This window comes from Dendropsophus ebraccatus, chromosome 7 (assembly GCF_027789765.1).
Source record: "Dendropsophus ebraccatus isolate aDenEbr1 chromosome 7, aDenEbr1.pat, whole genome shotgun sequence".
Classification (NCBI taxonomy): domain Eukaryota; kingdom Metazoa; phylum Chordata; class Amphibia; order Anura; family Hylidae; genus Dendropsophus; species Dendropsophus ebraccatus.
The window spans coordinates 97,769,216-97,791,575 of record NC_091460.1 but is presented as its reverse complement, the minus strand read 5'-3'; the positions used below and the strand labels follow the sequence as shown (position 1 = coordinate 97,791,575).

Genomic DNA, 22,360 nt, shown 5'->3' with positions numbered 1-22,360 from the left:
TGGTATGTCACATGGATCTGTGAACCTATGAGAGTATCTCCTTCTTTAGTCTTATCATCTTCTTCTTTACTTCTTCTATATGCACTCTTAACTCATTCACAGCACACCTTACAGGAAGCTGTAGATAGGAAATCACGTGGGAAGAGGAAGTGTGTGTGCCTTTTGATATTGGATGCAAGCTAGAACACTCCCTACAGTGTCTCCTTGATCTAACAGTATGTCACAGTACCATCAGTCTGAAACATGAAGCAAATCTCAAGTCCCTGTAATAGAGCTAATGCACGGAACTCACCAATGCGTGAGAAGTTTCCATGACAACCCGAACTTCACAAGTCAGTTGGGTCTGCATGCGGAAGTTTTAAAGGTTCCACCGTGATAGGCACGCTTTACAACCAATAGATTAAAGTGGATTAATTCATTGCTCTTTTATTATGGACCCAACACCTGACCCTGCTGTGGTTCATCAGTACCAGAGGTAGAGGACCACCGTAACACTGGTTCTGATGGACTGTGGGAGGTTGTGTCTGTAATACAGGAGCAAAAAAAAAAAAATACACCCACCTGAGCACATTTATCATTCTCTCTGCGCACTTATTTTGGCTAATTTGTTTTTGCACACATTGTAATATTATATGCAACATTTATCAAGGAATTTGAGCTGTTTTTGAGCAATTTACATCAGCTGTACTTTTTTACATTTTTTATCATGTGTGAAAAAGATCGCGCAGCAGTACTAGGCATAGTTTTTAGCCAAGTTTTCTAAGCCAAGATTGGCCCAAGCACACGAAAAATGCACAAGATTCATCAAGATGCGTCTAATGATAAATTTGAGCAAGGTCTGTGAGTTTTTGTGCCGCATGGAAAAAATGCGCATAAGCGGGGGAAAAAAGCCACTAAATCTTTTCTCTTCTGAAATATTGTAGAGGTTTCTTCAGTCATAATTATTACTGCTAGGACTGTGGCACATAGTGATCACTGCTTGAAAAGCGGTCAATGGGCTTATAATGTATACAATTTATTGATGTTTGTTCTGGTGTTTGGTGCTACCTATTTGCCAATACAATCCTTGCAGTGGAAAATTTCGGGGTCATGGAGTAATGACAGGCGGGGGTCTGATACTGGATGCTACTAACAACTGTAACTTAAGTGTATGCTCATCTATCTGCTACCATATACGTGAAAAACATTTACGGGGCATAAAAACATTAAAAAAACATCTTTAGTTCCTTTGTTAAAGGTGTTTTTCCGCATTGATGTATACAAATTTGTTCAGTGCAGCTCCCGCTCTTACTTTCTTTAATTGTTAGGGCAGAACTTTCTTTAAAAAAAAAAAAAAAAAGAGAAGATGTCCAGCACCTTTTCGATATTTCAATATCTTACATCTTTATTATTAGTAAAACAAACACTCCATAGTCCACCTTCATGTTTCAGGCCAGATGGCATAAGTACAAAATTTACAAAAACCCATTTAGCACAGCCACACATGGGTTCAATGTCCTAGATACACTGATGATGAGACACGTGACGGGGTTTTGGTTGATCTGCCTGAGGTCGACCAGCGTCCTTCCACATTGGGTCATGTGATCCGTGTACCACCCATTGGGAAACTCTAAAAACCTGTAGAAAAAAAATACATGTTGCTAGCAAGAAAGCATAGTAGCATACAAAAACTGGAAAAAACTACATTTACAGCAACAAAAGACACATATATACATTAACGTATTTCCTTTTGCAGCTACTTCAATTGTGTACAAAACTTGAATACATACATATGAATTTCTACAGTAGTGTTCCATGTAACCATCTAGAATATTACTATGATTCCATTTGTCACAATACTTATTAATATGTGAGCATGAGGTCCTGTTTTGAACTAAGACCTTTGGGATATCTAGTGACTTTCTTTTATGATGCAGCAATGTGCCGCTGCTGGTCAGTATGCACGTACATAGAGAAAATATCCAGCTGTGACCTCGTTCCTCTGCGCTGTCTCAGTTCCAAAATCACAGATGTAAAATTTGGGTCAGAAACTATTGTGCCTGCACAAGGATGTGCAATCCTGACTCCTTGCTGTCTACACCGTATCGAGGCCCTACTACATAGATCGATAATCATGTTAAAACCCGCCAAAACTATTGATTGATTGCTTGCTAGCAATCATCATTAGGTGTTGTGGGGTTTAGTGAGCACACAACAAAAACAAAATTGTTAGATAGTCGCTGATCATCTCTGGTCTTTCGCTGAAAATTTGCCAATCTGTTTAGTAAGAAGTCTTTCAGTCGCTTGGGGGGGGGGGGGGGGGGGGGACACCAAAATATAACAACCCCAAAAATGATCGTTCATAATAGTAATAGCAATCAGTTAATATAAAAACACTAGAATTGTTTGCTACTATATCGCTAGGTTATCACTAGCGATCGATTGTTTTGGCAGGGTTTTTGCACAATGATAGGTCCGTGTAATAGGGTTTTAAGAATCTAGGTATCTGTTAAAATCAATTATCTAAAATGGGAGTACCCCTTTAGGCTATAATCTCAAACAATGTTTTTGCTCAGCATCTTGGTCAGTATTTTGCAACCAAAATCAGGAGTGGATTGAAATCACAGAAAGGCTCTGTTCACACACAGTTAAAATTGAATGGATGGTCACCATTTAATTACTCTTATATTAAAACAACGACCATTATTTTAAAACAACGACTATTATTTGCCATTAAATGATGACCATCCACTCAATTTTAACAGTGTGGGAACATAGACTTTCTGTGTTTTCAATCCACTTCTGGTTTTGGTTTCAAAATAATGACCAAAATACTGAGCAAAAATACTGTGTGGGAACATCTATAGAGAAAATTTTAAAAACAATAACATTTTTTAAAAATATTAAAAACAAAAAGAAAAGAATTTAAAGGCATCAGTATACACTAGGTTATGTGTCATAGATATAGATTTAGAAGAACAAATGAACCTAACAAACCTCATATAAAGGTAAATCTTTCTAGTTAGTTTTTTTCTGAAGATCCGACATTAACTGTGAATTTAGTGTACAGTTTGTGTCTATGGGATTTGATGACATCATACTTCAAGGAGTTAAGTCCATCCGTGTGCATGAATATGGCTGCTTGATTTATAAGGTGAAAACTAGAGAGAAGGAAACAATAGAAACACTGAATGAAATAAACATAATAGACAGTCAAAATAGCTGCGCAACATATAATGCAAAAGATACAGTATAGACACACACACTATTTAGACAACTGAAAAAGGAAAAATAAATTTCATGCTGACCATTTTAGCATTTTAGAGATGTAAGGCAGTGAAGGGGTCAAAGTTTTCTTTGCAGGGCCAATTTAAAGCAAATGTACCATCATTAGGGCTGAAACCTTTTTTTGCAGTATCTACTTAACGCTGATGCAGGGATTCTGGTGAGGCTTGAGTTAAACACTATGATTCGGAGACATATCTCCATGTTGTTCCATAATTTTAGAACAGTATACGCAGTAGTCCCAGAATCTTTAGAAATTATGGGCATAGAAAGTTTTTTTAACCTGTTAGGGGAGGTGATTAAATACGCAAACAGCTGGATAGAGAGAATTTTTTAATTTTTTCTTTCAAAAATTTTATCCATACAAAAAAATTTTTAAATTGCAAAAGAATTCCAACATATTATGTCTTCACAAAGAAACAGTATGTCTGATCTCTTCCATTCATCAACATAAGACAATGCCGATTCTGCACATTCTTCACAAGAGAGAAAAGGAAAAAAAACAACAACCATCCTCCACTTGTTTTTACTTCCCAAGGGACCTACCCTCCGAAAAAGCTTCTCAACAACAACTCATCATTAAATTGCTTATCCTATCTCCATTCCTCCCCAAATAACTTCACTGTGACTCCACAACCCCCAGATTGTGCTACTTTATGGACCATTATTAATAATTCCACCCTATCTATCACTAAACGGGCAGAAAAAAAGAACCACCACATACAACTTTATGGATGGTACTCTTGGTCCTCCTGCCTCAGTCTTGAAAGCATTTAGCTCCATCGAGCCCACCTTAATTATACCACCAAAGGGGCCAGGTCAAATTTACACACATCTCTGATTCTTAGAATACATTACCCTTTTTATATAAACCAGTAATAATCCAATAAAAGTAATAGTAATCCACATACCTTCTATTATCTTACTTATTAAAACTGTGTACATGGAACAACCACTTCATCATCCTTTGCACAGTCCGGAAACCATAAAGTCCCCACCCATCTTACCAATATTCAATAAACAAAAAAAGGAGAAAATACTATACCACTCCTATTTACTAATTCGGCGCTCAGGAAGGAGATCCCCTGATCGCTGTCAGCGCTTGTTTGCTCCTCGTTCCCCGCTTGCTGCTGCCGCTAATACATGCGGTGGTAGCGATCGGGTGAGTACAGGGGGGGCTGCCCAGGTGATTGCTAGTTCGTCTGGGCAGCCCATATTGCAGTGATGGCTAACCTTGACACTCCAGCTGTTGCAAAATTACAATTCCTTGGCAGCCAAAGCCATATCTTTAGTTGTTCAGGCATAATGGTAATTGCAGTTTTACAACAGCTGGAGTGTCTAAGTTAGCCCCCACTGCCATAGAAGATGGCGGCAGTCTGCTGCCACCACTCCTGTTCCACGTAGCAGTGTTGAAGGACAAACCACAGCAAAGATCAGCCGACATTGTTTATGTCGGCTAATCATTGCCTTCTATTACACTGGGCGATTATCGGCCATAAAGGCCGATAATTGTTACTTGTAATAGGGCCTTTAGTTCCAGCACCAAAGAAACTGACCAGATCATTACCGTTAAGTTTCTGAACTTATGCCAATGTTTGCCGTTCACTTATGCCAATGTTTTACCTACTGACCTAACTCCCCCCATCAATGGTGAGCAATAAAATTAAAAAAAACCTTACCTCAGCTTCCATTATGGATGTTTACTTATGCCTTAATTTGACCATAGCTGTAACCTACTGAAACCTAATTCCTTACTATCACTTATCTGATTGCCATAAATAATTCATAGACAACTCCTCTTTCAACCTTCGGGAGCTCTTGTCCCTCTATTACCCCTAATATTGCACATTAGAGCTTATCACTAACATTAACCCTTTGAGGGCCAAGCCAAAAAAGACAGTGGACCGCGACAATATTCATTTTTACGTTTTCGTTTTTTCCTCCTCCCCTTCTAAGAGCTCTAGCACTTTAATTTTTCTATCTACAGGGCCATGTAAGGGCTTGTTTAAAAAAACAGGAATAGTTGTACTTTGTAATGGCAGCTTTCATTTTACCATAACATGTATGATGGAACCCGAAAAATATTATTTATGAAAATATAAATTGGTGAAATTGGAAAAAAGAATTGTCAGAAACCGGTGACACCAGACACACAGAGACAGTGAGCCCTAAGCTCAGCCCCGCCCACTGACTCTACCTACTTGCCCCCCTAGGCTAAACCCTAGGGCAGCAACTGGGCGGCGGTCCCTGCACTGGCTAGGTGGGACACAAAGACAAGACAGACAGACAAAACACAATAAAGAATAGTCAGCAATCCGGGTCACAACAGTCTGGCAGCAAAGGTACAAAATCAGGATCCAAAAGCGTAGTCAGAAAACAGGCAGTATGGTCAGGGGCAGGCAGCAAGCAGGAAAGGTCAGAAATACAAAGCAGAGTCAGAATAAACAGAGCAAGAATAGCAAACACAGAACCAGGCAGAGACAAGCTCAATATCCAGCCAGGATATCCCAGACTGAGGTAGTAATAAAGGAGGCCAGGGTTCTGATCCAGAACATAATTGGACCATCCCCCTGATCTCCAAGCACAGACAGCTGAGAACAAAACAGATCCACTGGCAGGAAGACCTGTCAGTCACAGCAGAACCAAAACACAGATTAACCCTGACATGGCCAGACAAAACTCAGCAGGTAAAGTCGGGTGTGTCTCTCAAGGTGAGCAAATAACCAGTGTTCACACACTACAAAACAAAACACAGAAACAGAATGCAAGAAAATCAGCACCTTCTCGGCCGCACAGCATGAGCAGAGGGACGCATGACGCTCCGCAAAGATACCATCCTGACAAGAATGCAATATTGTAACTTTTGGGGGCTTCCTGTGTCAACGCAAATGCAATTTGATACCATTATTCTATAGGTCAGTCCGAACACAACCATATGCAGGTTTACACAGATTCTCAAATGGTTTTTTTTTTTTCTGAAATACTTTTTTTTGATTATTAATAAAATGGGCCCATTGTGACGCTTATAATGGTTTTAGTTTTTCACCTACGGGGCTGTATGGGGTGTCATTTTTTGCGCCATGATCTCTAGTTTATATTAATACCATATGTGTGTAGATCGGACGTTTGATCACTTATTAATTTTTTTTATATAATGTAACAAAAAAAAATCCCGGCAATCCTGGAGCTTTTTTCCCTCTTTCCGTTTACACCGTTTGTGATAACGGTTGTTATATTTTAAAAGATCGGAAAATTTCACACGCTACGGTATATAATATGTTTATTTATTTATTTTTATATGTTTTATTTATATAATGGGAAAGGGGGGTGATTTTAACTTTTATTTGGGGAGGGGCTTTGGGGTATTTATAAAAGCATTTTTACTTTTTTTTTTTTACACATTTTAAGTCCTCCTGGGGGATTTTTACCTGCAATCATAAGATTGCAGACACTGTACAATGTTATGCCTGTGGCAGATTTAATGAGCAGAAAGCCGATTGGACTGCACGTAGGAAGGTAAGAGACCTCCGGCGGTCCAATACAGCGAGGGGTCCCGATCGGTAAGTGACAGGCGACTGCACCTGGGTACGCCCAGGGTCGTCTGGGGACAGGCACCCATGGTGTTCCGGTACGTCCTAGGTCGCCTAGGGGTTAATTTCATAAATAACTCATACTTTTGAAAATATCCTCCCAAAATTTACCCAGTTCTTGACATGCCCACCAATGATGCTCTTGATCAACATTCTCATTTCTACACCTCACACACCTGACTACCCTATTCTTAGTCCACTTACTAATGTCTCCACCTGAGTAATATACCGTATTTTTCGCTTTGTAAGACACAATTTTTTGCCTCCTAAAGTGGGAGGAAAAACTAAGTGCGTCTTATAAAGTGAAGACAACGCTGGACGGCTGCAGGGAAGCTGTCCCGCCAGTCCACCCCCTAGTCACGTGATCATGATTTCTCCTGAGCACGTGACCAGTCACATGACCCTGACATTATCAAAGGCCCTGCATCCACCAGCTTTCCATCGCTGCTGTGTATGTTGTGCTTTGAATGACACGAAGGTGACGGCAGCCTGAGGATCTGCTGTGTGCGGCTGTCAGCAGTCAGCAGGCCTCCCTGTACCGTGTGTGAGTAATGGCTTCTCCTCACTATGGACACCTCCTCTGCTGCTCCAGCGTACGCTGCACACAGGACGGGGCAGCACTCACTCATAGAAACCGCTGTCATGTGTGTACATGGGCTAATGGACCGACACATACTATACACTTATCTTTAGACGCACGTACATGCTGACAGGTACAACTGAAGCTATACAAGATATACACGCTGATATATACTCAAAGCTACTGATATATACATGTTCAAAATATATATTTTTTTTAATTTTTCTCCTCTAAAAATCAGGGGTGCGTCTTATCAAAAGGTGTGTCTTATAAAGTAAAAAATACAGTAATCTATGTGTATAAAAAAAATTTGAATAACCTTATGCCTTTTATACATGATATTATCTAGTGTGTTGGTGTAAACTTCCACCCAAAACTCTCTTCGTTGTCCTATAATTTTCTCCCATTTTTTATGTGAGATCATAATGAAATCATTCCCTTGTGTTTCACCTAAGAACTAATATTTCCCTTACGTCCTCAGCAGCAGCACAAATGGGGAGGATTCTATCTCCCTGCAATGGTAGGACAGATGGTACTAATAAAATTGATTAGGAGACCTATAAGTAGCAGCTCTGACTCCCCCTCCTTGTGTTTTTTTCTGTCCTCCTGTGGGACAGGTGGTTGAAGAGAGATGTGGAGGATGCGGTGATGTATTTTCTATCTTTTCTCTTCTAACTTTCTCCCCTGCGTGGTCGCGCAGGGATCGGGGAAGTTATATGATTGTATTGTTACTGTTTTTTAATTGTAAAATATGTACCTCATGTTCTTATGTATAACTTAGACCTCTATCGAATTCGGCGTTTTCTCGGAACTCCTGCGCATGTGCGAACTGAACGATGACGATTCTTGTGTCATTTCAGAGTTCCAGGTTGTTTGGTCCTGAATTGGACATTCTAATGGAGGGGGTCTCAGACATGAAAGGCAAATACCTACCCCAGTCTCAACCTAAGAAGAAAGTTTCTTCCTTTCGTTCCTCATTCTCCAAAAGGACCAGCTAGGAAGAGGCTCATCCTCTGGAAACAAGAGAAATACCTTCTGAAGCCAGAAGAGCCCTAGTCGGAGGCAGACTGACCCTATTCCTCTCGGCTTGGGAAAGGTACGTGAAAGACCCTTGGGTCATTTCTATTATAAGAGACGGTTATCATCTAGAATGGCACAATTTACCCAGAGACAGGTTTCTAAGCACTCCAGTCATGTCAAGAGAAAAACAGAGATCTCTAGAAAGTATGATCCTCGAGTTCTTACAAAAGAGGGTCTTGGAAGAGGTTCCGGTGACAGAGAGAAATTTGGGAATTTATTCCCAGGTTTTCCTTGTACCAAAAAGTACGGGAGGCTGGAGAATGATTATAGACCTTCGGTTTCTGAACAGATTTTTAACAAAGAGAAAATTCAGGATGGAGACTATCCGTTCGGCCAGACAGAACTCAGCAGGTAAAGTCGGGTGTGTCTCTCAAGGTGAGCAAATAACCAGTGTTCACACACTACAAAACAAAACACAGAAACAGAATGCAAGAAAATCAGCACCTTCTCGGCCGCACAGCATGAGCAGAGGGACGCATGACGCTCCGCAAAGATACCATCCTGACAAGAATGCAATATTGTAACTTTTGGGGGCTTCCTGTGTCAACGCAAATGCAATTTGATACCATTATTCTATAGGTCAGTCCGAACACAACCATATGCAGGTTTACACAGATTCTCAAATGTTTTTTTTTTTTTCTGAAATACTTTTTTTTGATTATTAATAAAATGGGCCCATTGTGACGCTTATAATGGTTTTAGTTTTTCACCTACGGGGCTGTATGGGGTGTCATTTTTTGCGCCATGATCTCTAGTTTATATTAATACCATATGTGTGTAGATCGGACGTTTGATCACTTATTAATTTTTTTTATATAATGTAACAAAAAAAAATCCCGGCAATCCTGGAGCTTTTTTCCCTCTTTTCGTTTACACCGTTTGTGATAACGGTTGTTATATTTTAAAAGATCGGAAAATTTCACACGCTACGGTATATAATATGTTTATTTATTTATTTTTATATGTTTTATTTATATAATGGGAAAGGGGGGTGATTTTAACTTTTATTTGGGGAGGGGCTTTGGGGTATTTATAAAAGCATTTTTACTTTTTTTTTTTACACATTTTAAGTCCTCCTGGGGGATTTTTACCTGCAATCATAAGATTGCAGACACTGTACAATGTTATGCCTGTGGCAGATTTATTCCCAGGTTTTCCTTGTACCAAAAAGTACGGGAGGCTGGAGAATGATTATAGACCTTCGGTTTCTGAACAGATTTTTAACAAAGAGAAAATTCAGGATGGAGACTATCCGTTCTGCCTTTCCTCTAATTGCAGAAGGAGATTATCTAGCAACGTTAGATCTCAAAGATGCCTATCTACATGTTCCCATCTACCAAGGTCACAGAAAATACCTGCGCATCAAGGTGTCTGTCCAAGGGAATTGGCGGCATCTCCAATTTGTTGCGCTACCTTTTGGGATCACATGCGTTCCATATGTCTTCACTAAAGTCATCTCTGCTGCGGTTGCCAGCCCCCGGAATTACCCTGATTCCCTACATAGACGACTGGTTGATGATAGCGCCTTTGCCGCATCATCTACAGTAAGACATCAACAAGACACTAGACCATATCCAGAGGCTAGGTTGGTTAGTGAACTGGGAGAAATCCCATTTAAAGGGAATGTGTCGCAAAGTAAAAAAAAAAAATTGAAAGTGTTAAAACTGAATTTGTTTTTAGTTTTTTTGTTAATTTAGATGTTTTTCTTTTTTTTACATGTAAGGAAATATGAAAAATTAACAATCTAATTTTTCCTATTTCCCAGTGATGGCCACCAGGAGGAGCTCCACCAGGAAACTGCTGGTAAAAGCAGCCTGAAAGCTGGATGCTGAAAAGAAGAGGCAGTCCCTGTTCAACTGCTGTGACATCATCACCTCCCTCCTCTTTTCACAGGAGAACAAAGAGGGGAAAGGTGATACTATGTGTACTGCTGGGCAGCGCCATTTTGTTGTTGTCTGCACAGCAGTACACATAGAAGAAGCATGTCCCTAGCCTTTCATAATGCACCTCAGCTGCTGCAGAACCTCCTAATACACCTAAACCTGCACACAGCTATATATACATTTATATATACGTATGTATGTACAGGCTAATGCTCTCTGGCGTCAGTAGTGTCACACATTACACAGGTAGAGGTGGTGTGTGTATTTATATATATATATATATATATATATATATACAGTGGGGCCTTGGAATACGAGCATAATTCGTTCCGGGACGGCGCTTGTAATCCCAATCCACTCTTAAACCAAAGCAAATTTTCCCATAAGAAATCATAGAAATGCAGACAATTGGTTCCACCCCCCAAAAATATTGATTTATTATTCTAAATAACATGTAAAACAGATGAAACAAACATTCAGAAACAGCAGAATCTGTGATATTATAAGTTACTGTACAGTAATGGAGAGGATGGAAAACACAAGGGCGGACAGAGACTGCAGGGAGCAGGAAGGAATGAGCAGGACAGATGTGGGCACATACATGCAGCGCTCTCTGTCCGGGGAGAGAGGGGTTACAGCTATGGAGAGATGGGGTAATCCTGTCCCCTGATGCAAGCCCCAGCCTGAAGTGGATCTGCTATGATTTGGAAGGTGAGGGAGACTTCCTGGGTCGGATTGCAGGGCTGTAGACCCCGCTATGCAGACCATGCCCCTCCTCCACTCGCGCTCCCACCCAGTACAGGGAGCTCTTACACCAAAGCAATGCTCTTACACCAAGTCACAATTTTGAAAAACTGAGCTCTTAAACCAAAACACTCTTAATCCAAGTTATTCTTAAACCAAGGTACCACTGAATATATATATATATATATATATATATATATATATATATATATATATATATATATACACAGGCCCGTATCTGCCATGAGGCGAGGTGAAGTGTTTGCTTCAGGCGGCAGATAACACAGCCCTTGAGGGGGGCGGCATCAGCGTCCTGTGTCCTTATCATTACAACTAGTTACGGCTCAGTGCCCAGCCGTGTTTCCTGTCAGTTGCCTCATGAGAAGCGCTGAGGAGGCACTGGAAGCCTCGTATTCACAGGTATTCACATCACATAAGACATAGATATAGTGTCTCCTGCTGTTAACCCTTTCAATAATGCAGAGTTATTATATTCTGCATCACTTACACAACTGTAGAAAAGAAAAAGTTAACAGCAGCGGGGACGCTATATTATGTCTTCTCTGCACTGCCGAACTCCGAGCTGACCTCAGCATAGTGCAAGAGCAGGAGAAGAGGCATAAAAGTAATGTTCTGCTCTGCTGTTAACTCTTTCTGTATTGCAGAATGTAAGTGATGCACAGTAATACTCTACATTCTGCAGTACTGAAAGAGTTAACAGAGCAGCCCGTTTTATGGCTCTTCTCCGGCTCCTGAGGTCAGAGGTCAGCAGTTGCAGATTGTTGTTTGTTTTGAAGCTCTCAGGGGGCCCATAGTGGCTCAAACAGTTAAAAAATCTGGTCACGGCACGGCGCACACTGTTATCTATAGTGCTGTCCCATACACACTGCGATGCTGCACTGTTATCTATAGTGCTGTCCCATACACACTGCGATGCTGCACTGTGCCTGTCCTGGATCTTCTCTCCCTGACTATTGCTCTGAGGTCCCTGCAGTTAAGACTGCTGTCAGGTCACAGGATAGGAGACTCAGCTGAGGCATTAATCATGTTGAATGGGGGGACCTGGGAGTGCTGGAGTTCTTGTATGGGGAATGTGAGGGGCACTATGGGCACATGGTAATATTACAGGGAATGTGGGGAGGGCAGGGGGCATGATAATCTTGTAGGGGGAATGTGGGGGAACAGGGATATAATGCTGAAATGCAATTTTTCAGCTCATTCAAGTACAGCTGCTAGTACTGCTTCATGTGTCTTGGTGTATTTTTTCTGCTTATTTAACATAAAAATAGAAAATCGAGATTTAAATCGAGAATTGTGTGTGTGTGTGGGGGGGAGGGGGGGTAGCGCTTTGTCAGTTCTCGCCTCAGGCAGCAGAAAAGCTAGAATCGGCCCTGTATATACACACACATACAGGAGAGTACAGGCTATTGTTCTCTGGTATCAGCAGTGTCACACGTTACACAGGTAGAGGAGGTGTGTATATATATATATATATATATATATATATATATATATATATATATATATGTGGGCAAAGTCCTGCAGCACTCCACAAATGTAATACAGGTTGGTGTCGAACGGTAAGCACAAGGGACCAGTCGTGCCAAACTTATCGAAAGGTAGAAAACCGCAGCACTCCGGATAAATTCAAAAGAATGTGGTTTTTATTTTCACCCAAAAACTTGCGACGTTTCTCTCTCGCTGACACACTGCTTAATAAAGCTCTCAGCAGAACGTTTTTGGGTGAAAATAAAAACCACATTCTTTTGAATTTATCCGGAGTGCTGCAGTTTTCTACCTTTCTATATCTATATCTATCTATCTATATATATATATATATATATATATATATATATATATATATATATATATATATATATATATATATATATATATAGAGAGAGAGAGAGAGAGAGAGAGAGAGAGAGATAGATATACATATACATACACCTCCTCTACCTGTGTAATGTGTGACACTGCGGACACCGGTGATACCAGCGAGCAATATCCTGTACTATCATATATATACAGTATATATATATACACACACACACAGACACACAGAGAGGAGAGTACAGGCTATTGCTCTCTGATGTCAGACATTACACAGGTAGGGCAGCGAAGAAGCTGGGGGGGGGGGGGGGGTAGGCACACTGGGGTGACAGGGAGAAGCTGATGTGGCAGGGGGGAGGGAGGCTGGGGTGACAGTGGGGAGAGGCTGGGGTGACAGTGGGAGAGATGCTGGGGTGACGGGGGGGAGAGGCTGGGGTGACAGGGGGGAGAGAGGCGCTGGGGTGACAGGGGGGAGAGAGGCTGGGGTGACAGGGGGAGAGAGGCTGGGGTGACAGGGGAGAGAGATGCTGGGGTGACAGGGGGGAGAGATGCTGGGGTGACAGGGGGGAGAGATGCTGGGGTGACAGGGGGGAGAGATGCTGGGGTGACAGGGGGAGAGATGCTGGGGTGACAGGGGGAGAGAGGCTGGGGTGACAGGGGGGAGAGATGCTGGGGTGACAGGGGGGAGAGATGCTGGGGTGACAGGGGGGAGAGATGCTGGGGTGACAGGGGGAGAGATGCTGGGGTGACGGGGGAGAGAGGCTGGGGTGACAGGGGGGAGAGAGGCTCGGGTGACGGGGGAGAGATGCTGGGGTGACAGGGGGGAGAGATGCTGGGGTAACGGGGGAGAGATGCTGGGGTGACAGGGGGGAGAGATGCTGGGGTGACAGGGGGGAGAGATGCTGGGGTGACAGGGGGGAGAGATGCTGGGGTGACAGGGGGGAGAGATGCTGGGGTGACAGGGGGAGAGAGGCTGGGGGTGACAGGGGGGAGAGATGCTGGGGTGACAGGGGGGAGAGATGCTGGGGGGACAGGGGGAGAGATGCTGGGGTGATGGGGGGGAGAGATGCTGGGGTGATGGGGGGGAGCTGATGTGGGGCACAGGGAGAAGCGCGGTAGAGGCAGGCTGGTCCCCCGTTACGGGGCTGGAGTGAGCTGGGTGTCCGCCCCCACTAACCTTGCAGCAGACCGCAGACCAGCCAGGACGGTCCCCCCCAGTATAGTTACGGGGCCAGAGTGAGCTTTGGGCACGGACAGGCTGTAATACACCCTCCCGGAAGCTCACAGCTGCAGCCCCTCGGTGCCTGGATTCTCTCCTGCTCTGCAGCGCAATGTCACATGGCCGCCGAGCAGGAGAGAATCCAGGCACCGAGGGGCTGCAGCTGTGAGCTCCCGGGACGGTGTATTACAGCCTTTCCGTGCCCGAAGCTCACTCCGGCCCTGTAACTATACTGGGGGGGACCGTCCTGGCTGGTCTGCGGTCTGCTGCAAGGTTAGTGGGGGCGGACGCCTAGTCCGACGCTGGGGGGGGGGGGACCGCTGCACAGAATTCTCCTGCCCACTCACTGTGCGGTCTCTCTCCTCCCCTGTTCTCCTTCCTCTTGCAGGGACTTCAAAAAAAATGGCCACCCCTCCCCAGGTAAGCTGTGTACTGCGAATGTCTATGCACATGCGCAGTACACAGTGACGGAGCCTCCAGTTTGAGTGAACCAGACGGACTCCGTCGGTTCACTCCAATGTTATAGAGGTGCCGTATAGTGTCTGTGTGTATGTCGTGAAATTACGTCACACACAGACACTATTAAAATGGCAGCCCGCTGTGCATACATTAGTTTGAATAAAAGACACTCAAGACCAATGTAAAAAAAAAAAAAAAAAATACAACACACCTATTTTTTCTTGTTACTTTTTATTAAAAAATTTTCAAAAATGTGACACTGTCCCTTTAAGACCGTCCCAGATAAAATCTTTTCTGGGTTTTATATTGGACACACGATCCTTGATGATATCCCTACCTCCCGAAAGGCTTCACTTAAAGCAGGGAGCGTTATCCCTAAGAAGACCTGTCCCAGTCTCACTCCGTCAGATGATGAGGGTGTTGGGTCTTATGACGGCAGCCGCAGACGCAATTGAGTGGGCGAGGTGGCACACGAGGCACCTTCAACAAGAGGTTCTGACCTCTTGGGACAGAAGGATAGAGTCACTGGACTCAAAAAGAATAGTCTCTACAGAAACGAGAGAGTCCCTGTTACGGTGGATCTCGCCCAGGAACGGCAAATCCTTTGCACCAGTACAATGGATGCAAGTAACAACCGATGCCTCGAGCTCGGGTTGGGGGCCCACATGATCGGTCAATGGGCGAAAGGAGTTTGGTCTCCAGAAGAGAGGCTGATGTCCTCCAATCTGAGAGAACTAAGGGCCATCAGACTAGCGCTAACACGCTTCAGTCACCAGATTCAGAACAGGTCTGTCAAAGTTTTGTCAGACAACACCACTTCAGTCTCATATATAAATCGGAGAGGATCTTTGCGTGGGCAGAGAAGTCCCTATGTCGACTATCGGCAGTCCATTTGAGAGGGGTGCACAATGTCTTGGCAGACAGGCTGAGCAGAGACATTACTTTTCCAGGGGAATGGACTCTACACCCCTCCATCTTCCATCAAATTACGCAGAGGTGGGGCTATCCAGTAGTGGATCTTATGGCCACGAGACGGAACACGAAGGTTGCTCGCTTCTGCTCTCTGTTTGCGACTGACAGGCCTTGGAGGATAGACGCTCTATCCTTTAAATGGGACTTTACTCTGGGGTACATTTTTTCCCTGGTACCCATGATCCCGAAAGTCTTGCAAAAGATAAGACAGGATCAAGCATCGGTAATACTGATTGCACCGTATTGGCCCAGGAGAACTTGGTTCTCCCTTCTGAGGATAATGTCCAGAGGGACATTCTGGAAACTTCCTCAAATCCCTCACCTCCTTACTCAAGGAGACAATCATTGCCTAGACCTGAGACGTCTTCAGCTCACGGCGTGGATTTTGACAGGCCCCTATTGACAGGGAGAGGACTTTCGGAGTCAGTGATCCAGACTCTATTACATTCCAGAGCCTCGTCTACTAACAAGACTTACATGAGAGTAAAGAGAGCATTTGACAACTGGTGTGGTAGGAATGAACAAAGTCCTGTTGACCCATCCATTAGTGTTATTCTTCAGTTCCTACAGGATGGGTTCCAGAAGGGTCTCAAACCAGCGACTCTGAAGGTCCACGTTTCTGCCCTGTCAGCCTTATTTGAAAAGAAACTGTTCCAAGACCCTCTCATACAGAGGTTCGTCAGGGCCATTCAAAGATTACGCCCAACTAGAGTTGAGCCCTTTCCCAGATGGGATTTGGGTGTTGTGCTGGATCAGCTATGTAATCCACCATTTGAACCCTTATCTTCGGCAGACATAAAGTTAATCTCTCTGAAGGTATGCTTTTTGCTTCAGCTAAACGCATAAGTGAGATTCAGGCATTGGGAGTTTCAGAACCCTATTTAATGTTTCTGCAGGATAAAGTAGTTCTTAGGACTCTACCATCTTTTACTCCTAAAGTCCCTTCATTCGCTAACATTAATCAACAAATTGAATTGCCTGTCTTTTTACCTGAGCCGTCCTGTGAAGAAGAACTTAGACTTCATACTCTAGACGTAGGAAGAGCACTAAGTATTTATGTGGAGCACACCAAGCAATTTAGGAAGTCTAACCACTTGTTTTTGTCTTTCGCAGGAAAAAACAGGGGATGTAAATCATCCAGAGCCTCCTTATCCAGATGGATAAAAGAGACTATCTCACTATGCTACCAGCAGGCGGGGCTGGAAGTCCCTGAAGCCATAAAAGCACATTCAACTCGTGCCATGTCAACTACGTGGGCTGAAAAGAACTGTGTACCTATAGATCACATATGCAGAACGGCCTCTTGGGCCTCATCTAATACTTTTGTAAAACATTACAGGTTGGATATCAGAGACTCAGACCAACCCTTCTTTGGTACTGCAGTTTTTATGTCCTCTATTTGATCTCCCTCCCTATGATGTGTATAGCTTGCTATATCCCCATTCGTGCTGCTGATGAGGACGTAAGGGAAAGGACAATTTTTTACTCACCGTAAATTTTCTTTCCTGTAGTCCGAAGCAGCAGCACGGACTACCCGCCCTGTATGTGTATTATAAATAAATGATTTATGCAGCATACCTTCGTTTCGTTGTCTATTGACTTTATGTCTGCAAACTGTTGTTTATTATGTCGTTAGAATTACACAAGGAGGGGGAAATCAGAGCTGCTACTTATAGGTCTCCTAATCAATTTTATTAGTACCATCTGTCCTACCATTGCAGGGAGATATAATCCTCCCCATTCGTGCTGCTGCTTCGGACTACAGGAAAGAAAATTTACGGTGAGTAAAAAATTATCCTATTTTCACTATTACTCCCATTGTGGTTGCATCCATTCCCACTATGTGCTGAATTATCCTTGAATTAACTATTTTCGATCTCTCCCTTTCGTTAATCAATCTAATTATACTTCTTAACGGATAATACCTTAATTTAAATATCCTCATATTGATTATATAACCCAATTCATCATAATACAATCCCTTCAGTATCCAATACTTCGGGTCTGATACCGCCTCCAATTCCGGATACTGGCTATTACCAAACAGGGGTGTAAAATCCATTGCTCCCATGTTTTTTCAGATTTCTTCACATGCAACCATACATTCACCAACATCCTATTTTTTGGATACCTAACCTTAAAGCGACTCTGTACCCATAATCTGCCCCCCCAAAACCGCTTGTACCATGGGATAGCTGCTTTTAATCCAGAATCTGTCCTGGGGTCCATTCAGAAGGTCATGCACGTTTAAAAGTAGTTTTTTAGGACAAAAACTGCATCACCTGCCGAACGGACCCCAGGACAGATCCTAGATTATAAGCAGCTATCTGACAGTACAAGCAGTTGGGTAAGATTGTGGGTACAGAGTCACTTTAACCATCATTTCCAACAACTCAAAAATATTCTGTACCTTACACCTCTGTTCCTCAACCCACCTTACAATCTAATCAACCTCTGTCCATTTTACCATTCAAGATAGTACTGTAGCCACTTAATACTTTAAGAAGTCTGGCACAGCCAGACCCCTTTTTCTTCTATAAGTGTTAAATACTTTACTTTTAAACGCACTCGCTTCCTATTCCAGAAAAACTCAAGGGCCTCAATTCTCCCAAACCCTCTTTTATTAAGCCAAACTGGTGCACTGCCCAAAACATAATTTAGTTGGGACAGCCAGATCAGTTTAATAAGCGCAATCTTATCAGCCCTGGTCAAGGGAAGTCTGTTCCATATCGGGGCTTGTTGTTTCATTTTTACTATACTTAGGTGTAATATTCATATCCTCAAATCTTCCCATATCTGCAGCAATCCATATTCCTAAATACTGTTTAAATTTTGTTTGCAGAAATTAATAGTACAGGCGATTTTTAAGAAACTTTGTAATTGGATTTATTAGGCAAAAATGCATTTTTATCATGAAAAAGCAATTTGAAGCTCTCCCCCCTATCTTCATGGTTCTTATACGGAGAGGGGAGGGGTTAAGGGAGATGAGGCACCAAAATAGGACAACAAAGAGTTAATTTACAGCTACATCAACGGGCTATCTCCACTGAAGTCAGCACTACCTCCACTGTCTGCTAAGTACCGTGCATAAGTGCAGTATTTATCAGCAACACCTTTTTTTTGGCTTAGGTTTTTTTTTCTTAATGTTAAAAAAAACTTGTAAAAAAACATGTAAAAAACACTAGAGTATATGAAATAAAGTTTTATACTTCACCACTACACATTTACATACCCCATATACCAATCCCCATATAAAAATGGCTCACGGGGTGTTTTCGGCGGTGGAGGCATACACTATTATTGCGTATCCTTTTTCCCTCCATTCATCCTCATCATCATCATCCAGTGACATGTCTGGAGGTCTGCTGTGCCCCCCCCCCCCCCCCCCCGACACATCTTCTCAAAAAGAGATGACGGTATGGCGTGAAATTCTACAAACTCTGTGAGAGTACCTCAGGGTACACTTACATTCAAAGGCTGGGTTCACACTACGTAAATTTCAGTCAGTATTGTGGTCCTCATATTGCAACCAAAACCAGGAGTGGATTAAAAACACAGAAAGGATCTGTTCACACAATGTTGAAATTGAGTGGATGGCCGCCATTTAATGGCATATTAATATTTGCTGGTATTAATATTTCCTGGTATTTTAAAACAACGGCCGTTGTATTGAAATAATGGCAATATTTGAAATTGAGTGGATGGCCGCCATATAACAGTAAATAATTGCCATTATTTCAATACAACGGCCGTTGTTTTAAAATACTAGGAAATATTAATACCAGCAAATATTAATATGCCATTAAATGGCGGCCATCCACTCAATTTCAACATTGTGTGAACAGATCCTTTCTGTGTTTTTAATCCACTCCTGGTTTTGGTTGCAATATGAGGACCACAATACTGACTGAAATATACGTAGTGTGAACCCAGCCTTAGGTGCGTGTACACTGCGGAATGGCGAAGGATAACCCTTCGTGCATTCCGCAGCTGGCACCCGCCGGCAGATTGATTCGGGCGCACGCGTCTCTGCCCATGTCATAGATTCCATGCTATGCACGTTCATTCTTTGGACAGAGGGCGGAATCTGCCCATGCACAGAATGGAGTCTATGACACGTGCGGAGATGCACGCGCCCGCATCAGTCAGCTGAGGAATGCGCAAAGGGTTATCCGTCGCCACTCCACAGTGTGCACGTACCCTTAAGGCCCTATTCCCTGGAACGATTATCGTCCGTATTCAGCTGATATTGGCCGCTACGGACAATAATCGTCCCGTGGAATAGAGTGCAATGATCAGCCAACATCGTTCATGTCGGCTGATCGTTGCAGTCGCTTGTTTTTCAACATGTTGAAAAACAAGCGACTGATACAGCAACGATCTGCTGCCGTCGCTCCGTTGAATAGGAGCATCGGCAGCAGACGCTGCTGTATCCTATGGGCTGCCCGGACGATCAGCGATCACCCGGGCAGACCCCCCCCCGCAGCTCCCCGCCTCCCCTCCCGCACTCACCCTCTCGCTGCTGCCGCGTTGAATAGCGGCGGCAGCGAGCGGGGAACGAGGAGTAAACGAGCGCTGAGAGCGCTCGTTTGCTCCTCTAAACGACCCGTGAAATAGGGCCATTAGAGTGTATGAAGGTAGGGACACCTGAATCCAGCCCCCAGAATGCCCCCCCATCCTCGGAGTTTGGGAACTGATCTTCCCACTGCTGGATAAAGGTTACCACCTGTACGTGGATAACTTTTATACCAGCATCCCCCTTTTCCGGTCCCTCGCTGCCCGAGCTACTGTAGCTTGTGGCACGATCCAAAAAAAATTAGAAGCAGTAATTAGAGCCCTAATATTTAGTGCTTCTGGATATGAAGGACCCCGTATCATACCAGGGCAACATTTTTCAGGTGACGTCCCCCACACTGGAAAACAGGAGATCTTAGAAGTGCAGAGTGTGCCGTAAAAGGGGGGATCAGGAAGAACACCATTTTCCAGTGTGACACCTGTCCTGATCACCCCGGCCTCTGCATAAAGGATTGCTTCAAGGTGTACCACACATCATTGGAGTTCTGAATTTTCTAATTTCTTTCCCTTATTTCTATTTCAGGGGTCACGTTGATCCAGGGATTATTCTGATTGCCATTTTGGAGTCGAGAATAATTTTTGCCCTGTGATGAGGCTGTCGTCTGCTTCACAAGGGTTTTTTGCCTTCCTCTGGATCAACACAGGTTGAATTTGATAGACTCCTGTCCTTTTAAACCAATAAACCAATATAAACCAATAATTGGCTTATACCCCCAAAAAAATAAAAATTGTCCCATTTCCCCAACTAAATAGGCGTAGAAAACCCCCACAAGTGACCCCATTCTGAAAACTACACCCCATAAGGAATCTAACAAGGGGTGCAGCGGGGATATGGTGACGGGCACATTTGTGAAATGAAAAAAATTGTATTTTTTATTTCCACAGCACATGTTCTACATATGTGCCCGTCACCAGTGAGGTTCATATGCTCACTGCACCCCTTGTTAGATTCCTTGAGGGGTGTATTTTCAAGAATGGGGTCACTTGTGGGGGGTTTCTCTTGTCCTGGCAGCACAGGGGCTTTGTAATTGCGACATGGCCTCCATCCTCCATTCCAGACTCTAAATGGCAATCTGCCCCTGGTGGCTTGCCCTGTGCCCATATGGCAAATTAATGCCCACATGTGGGGTATTTTCGTACTCAGGGGAAATTACCCTACACGTTTTGCGTTCATTTCCTTTTTTAACCCCTTGTGGAAATGGAAAAAAATTAAGGCTAGACCAACATTTAGTGTAATTTTTTTAAAATTTTTACACTAAATCATTGATCTTGTCTTGATTTTTTCATTTCCACAAGGGTATAAAAGATTAAAAAAACACAAAATGTGTAGAGCAGTTTCCCCTGTGTATGGAAATAACCCACATGTGGACACAAAGCACCATGCAGGTGCAGGGTAAGCCTCCAAAGGGAAGGAGCACCATTTGGCTTTTAGAAGCTGGATTTGGCTGCAATGGACTTCGAGGGCCATGTTGCATTTAAAAGGCCCCTGTGTTGCCAAGATAGTTGAACCCCCCCCCACAAGTGACCCCATTATGGAAACTACTCCCCTCAAGGAATGTAACAAGGGGTGTAGTGAGCATATGGACCCCACTGGTGACAGGCACAAATGTGAAACTTTTCTTTTTCACAAGGGGTTAAAAGAGAAAAAAAACACACTATGTGTAGAGCAATTTCCCTTGAGTCCGTAAATACCCCACATGTGGACATAAAGTGCAATGTGGGTGCAGGACAAGCCTCCGAAGGGAAGGAGAGCCATTTAGATTTTGGAGGCTGGATTTGGCCAGAATGAATGATGAACGGCATGTCGCATTTACAGAGCCCTCGTGCTGCCAAAACAGTGAAAACCCCCCACTAATGACCCCTTTATGGAAAGTACACCCCTCAAGGAATCTAACAAGGGGTACAGTGAAGCCACATTAATAATGGCCACATTTGTGCCGTGAAAGTGAAAAAATGAAGTTTTTCACTTTCACGTCACATTGTTCCACACAGGCCCGGACTGGTAATCTGGCAAGGCGGGCAAATGCCCGCTGGGCTGGCCAGATTACCAGTCCGTGGGCCGCCCGGGCTGGATAATGAAAAAAAAAAAAAAAAAGATCACCGCTGCGGCCCGCTCACCTCGGCCCGGCTTGCCCGCCCCTGCCGTGCTCCTCCAATCTAA

At 43.5% G+C, this 22,360-nt stretch overlaps 1 protein-coding gene across 1 annotated transcript in view; it reads right to left on the bottom strand.

Moving 5' to 3' along the window:
• Positions 1-1,410: 1,410 nt before the first annotated feature.
• Positions 1,411-22,360, bottom strand: part of LOC138796917 (beta-1,4-galactosyltransferase 1-like) — a 226,130-nt gene continuing 205,180 nt past the window's right edge. The window contains exons 8-9 of the mRNA XM_069976657.1: positions 2,977-3,140; positions 1,411-1,617 (exon numbers count right to left, since the gene is read on the bottom strand). Of these exons, the coding sequence (XP_069832758.1) occupies positions 3,002-3,140 (139 nt within the window). The 3' untranslated portion in view covers positions 1,411-1,617; positions 2,977-3,001. The remainder of the gene's footprint in view (positions 1,618-2,976; positions 3,141-22,360) is intronic.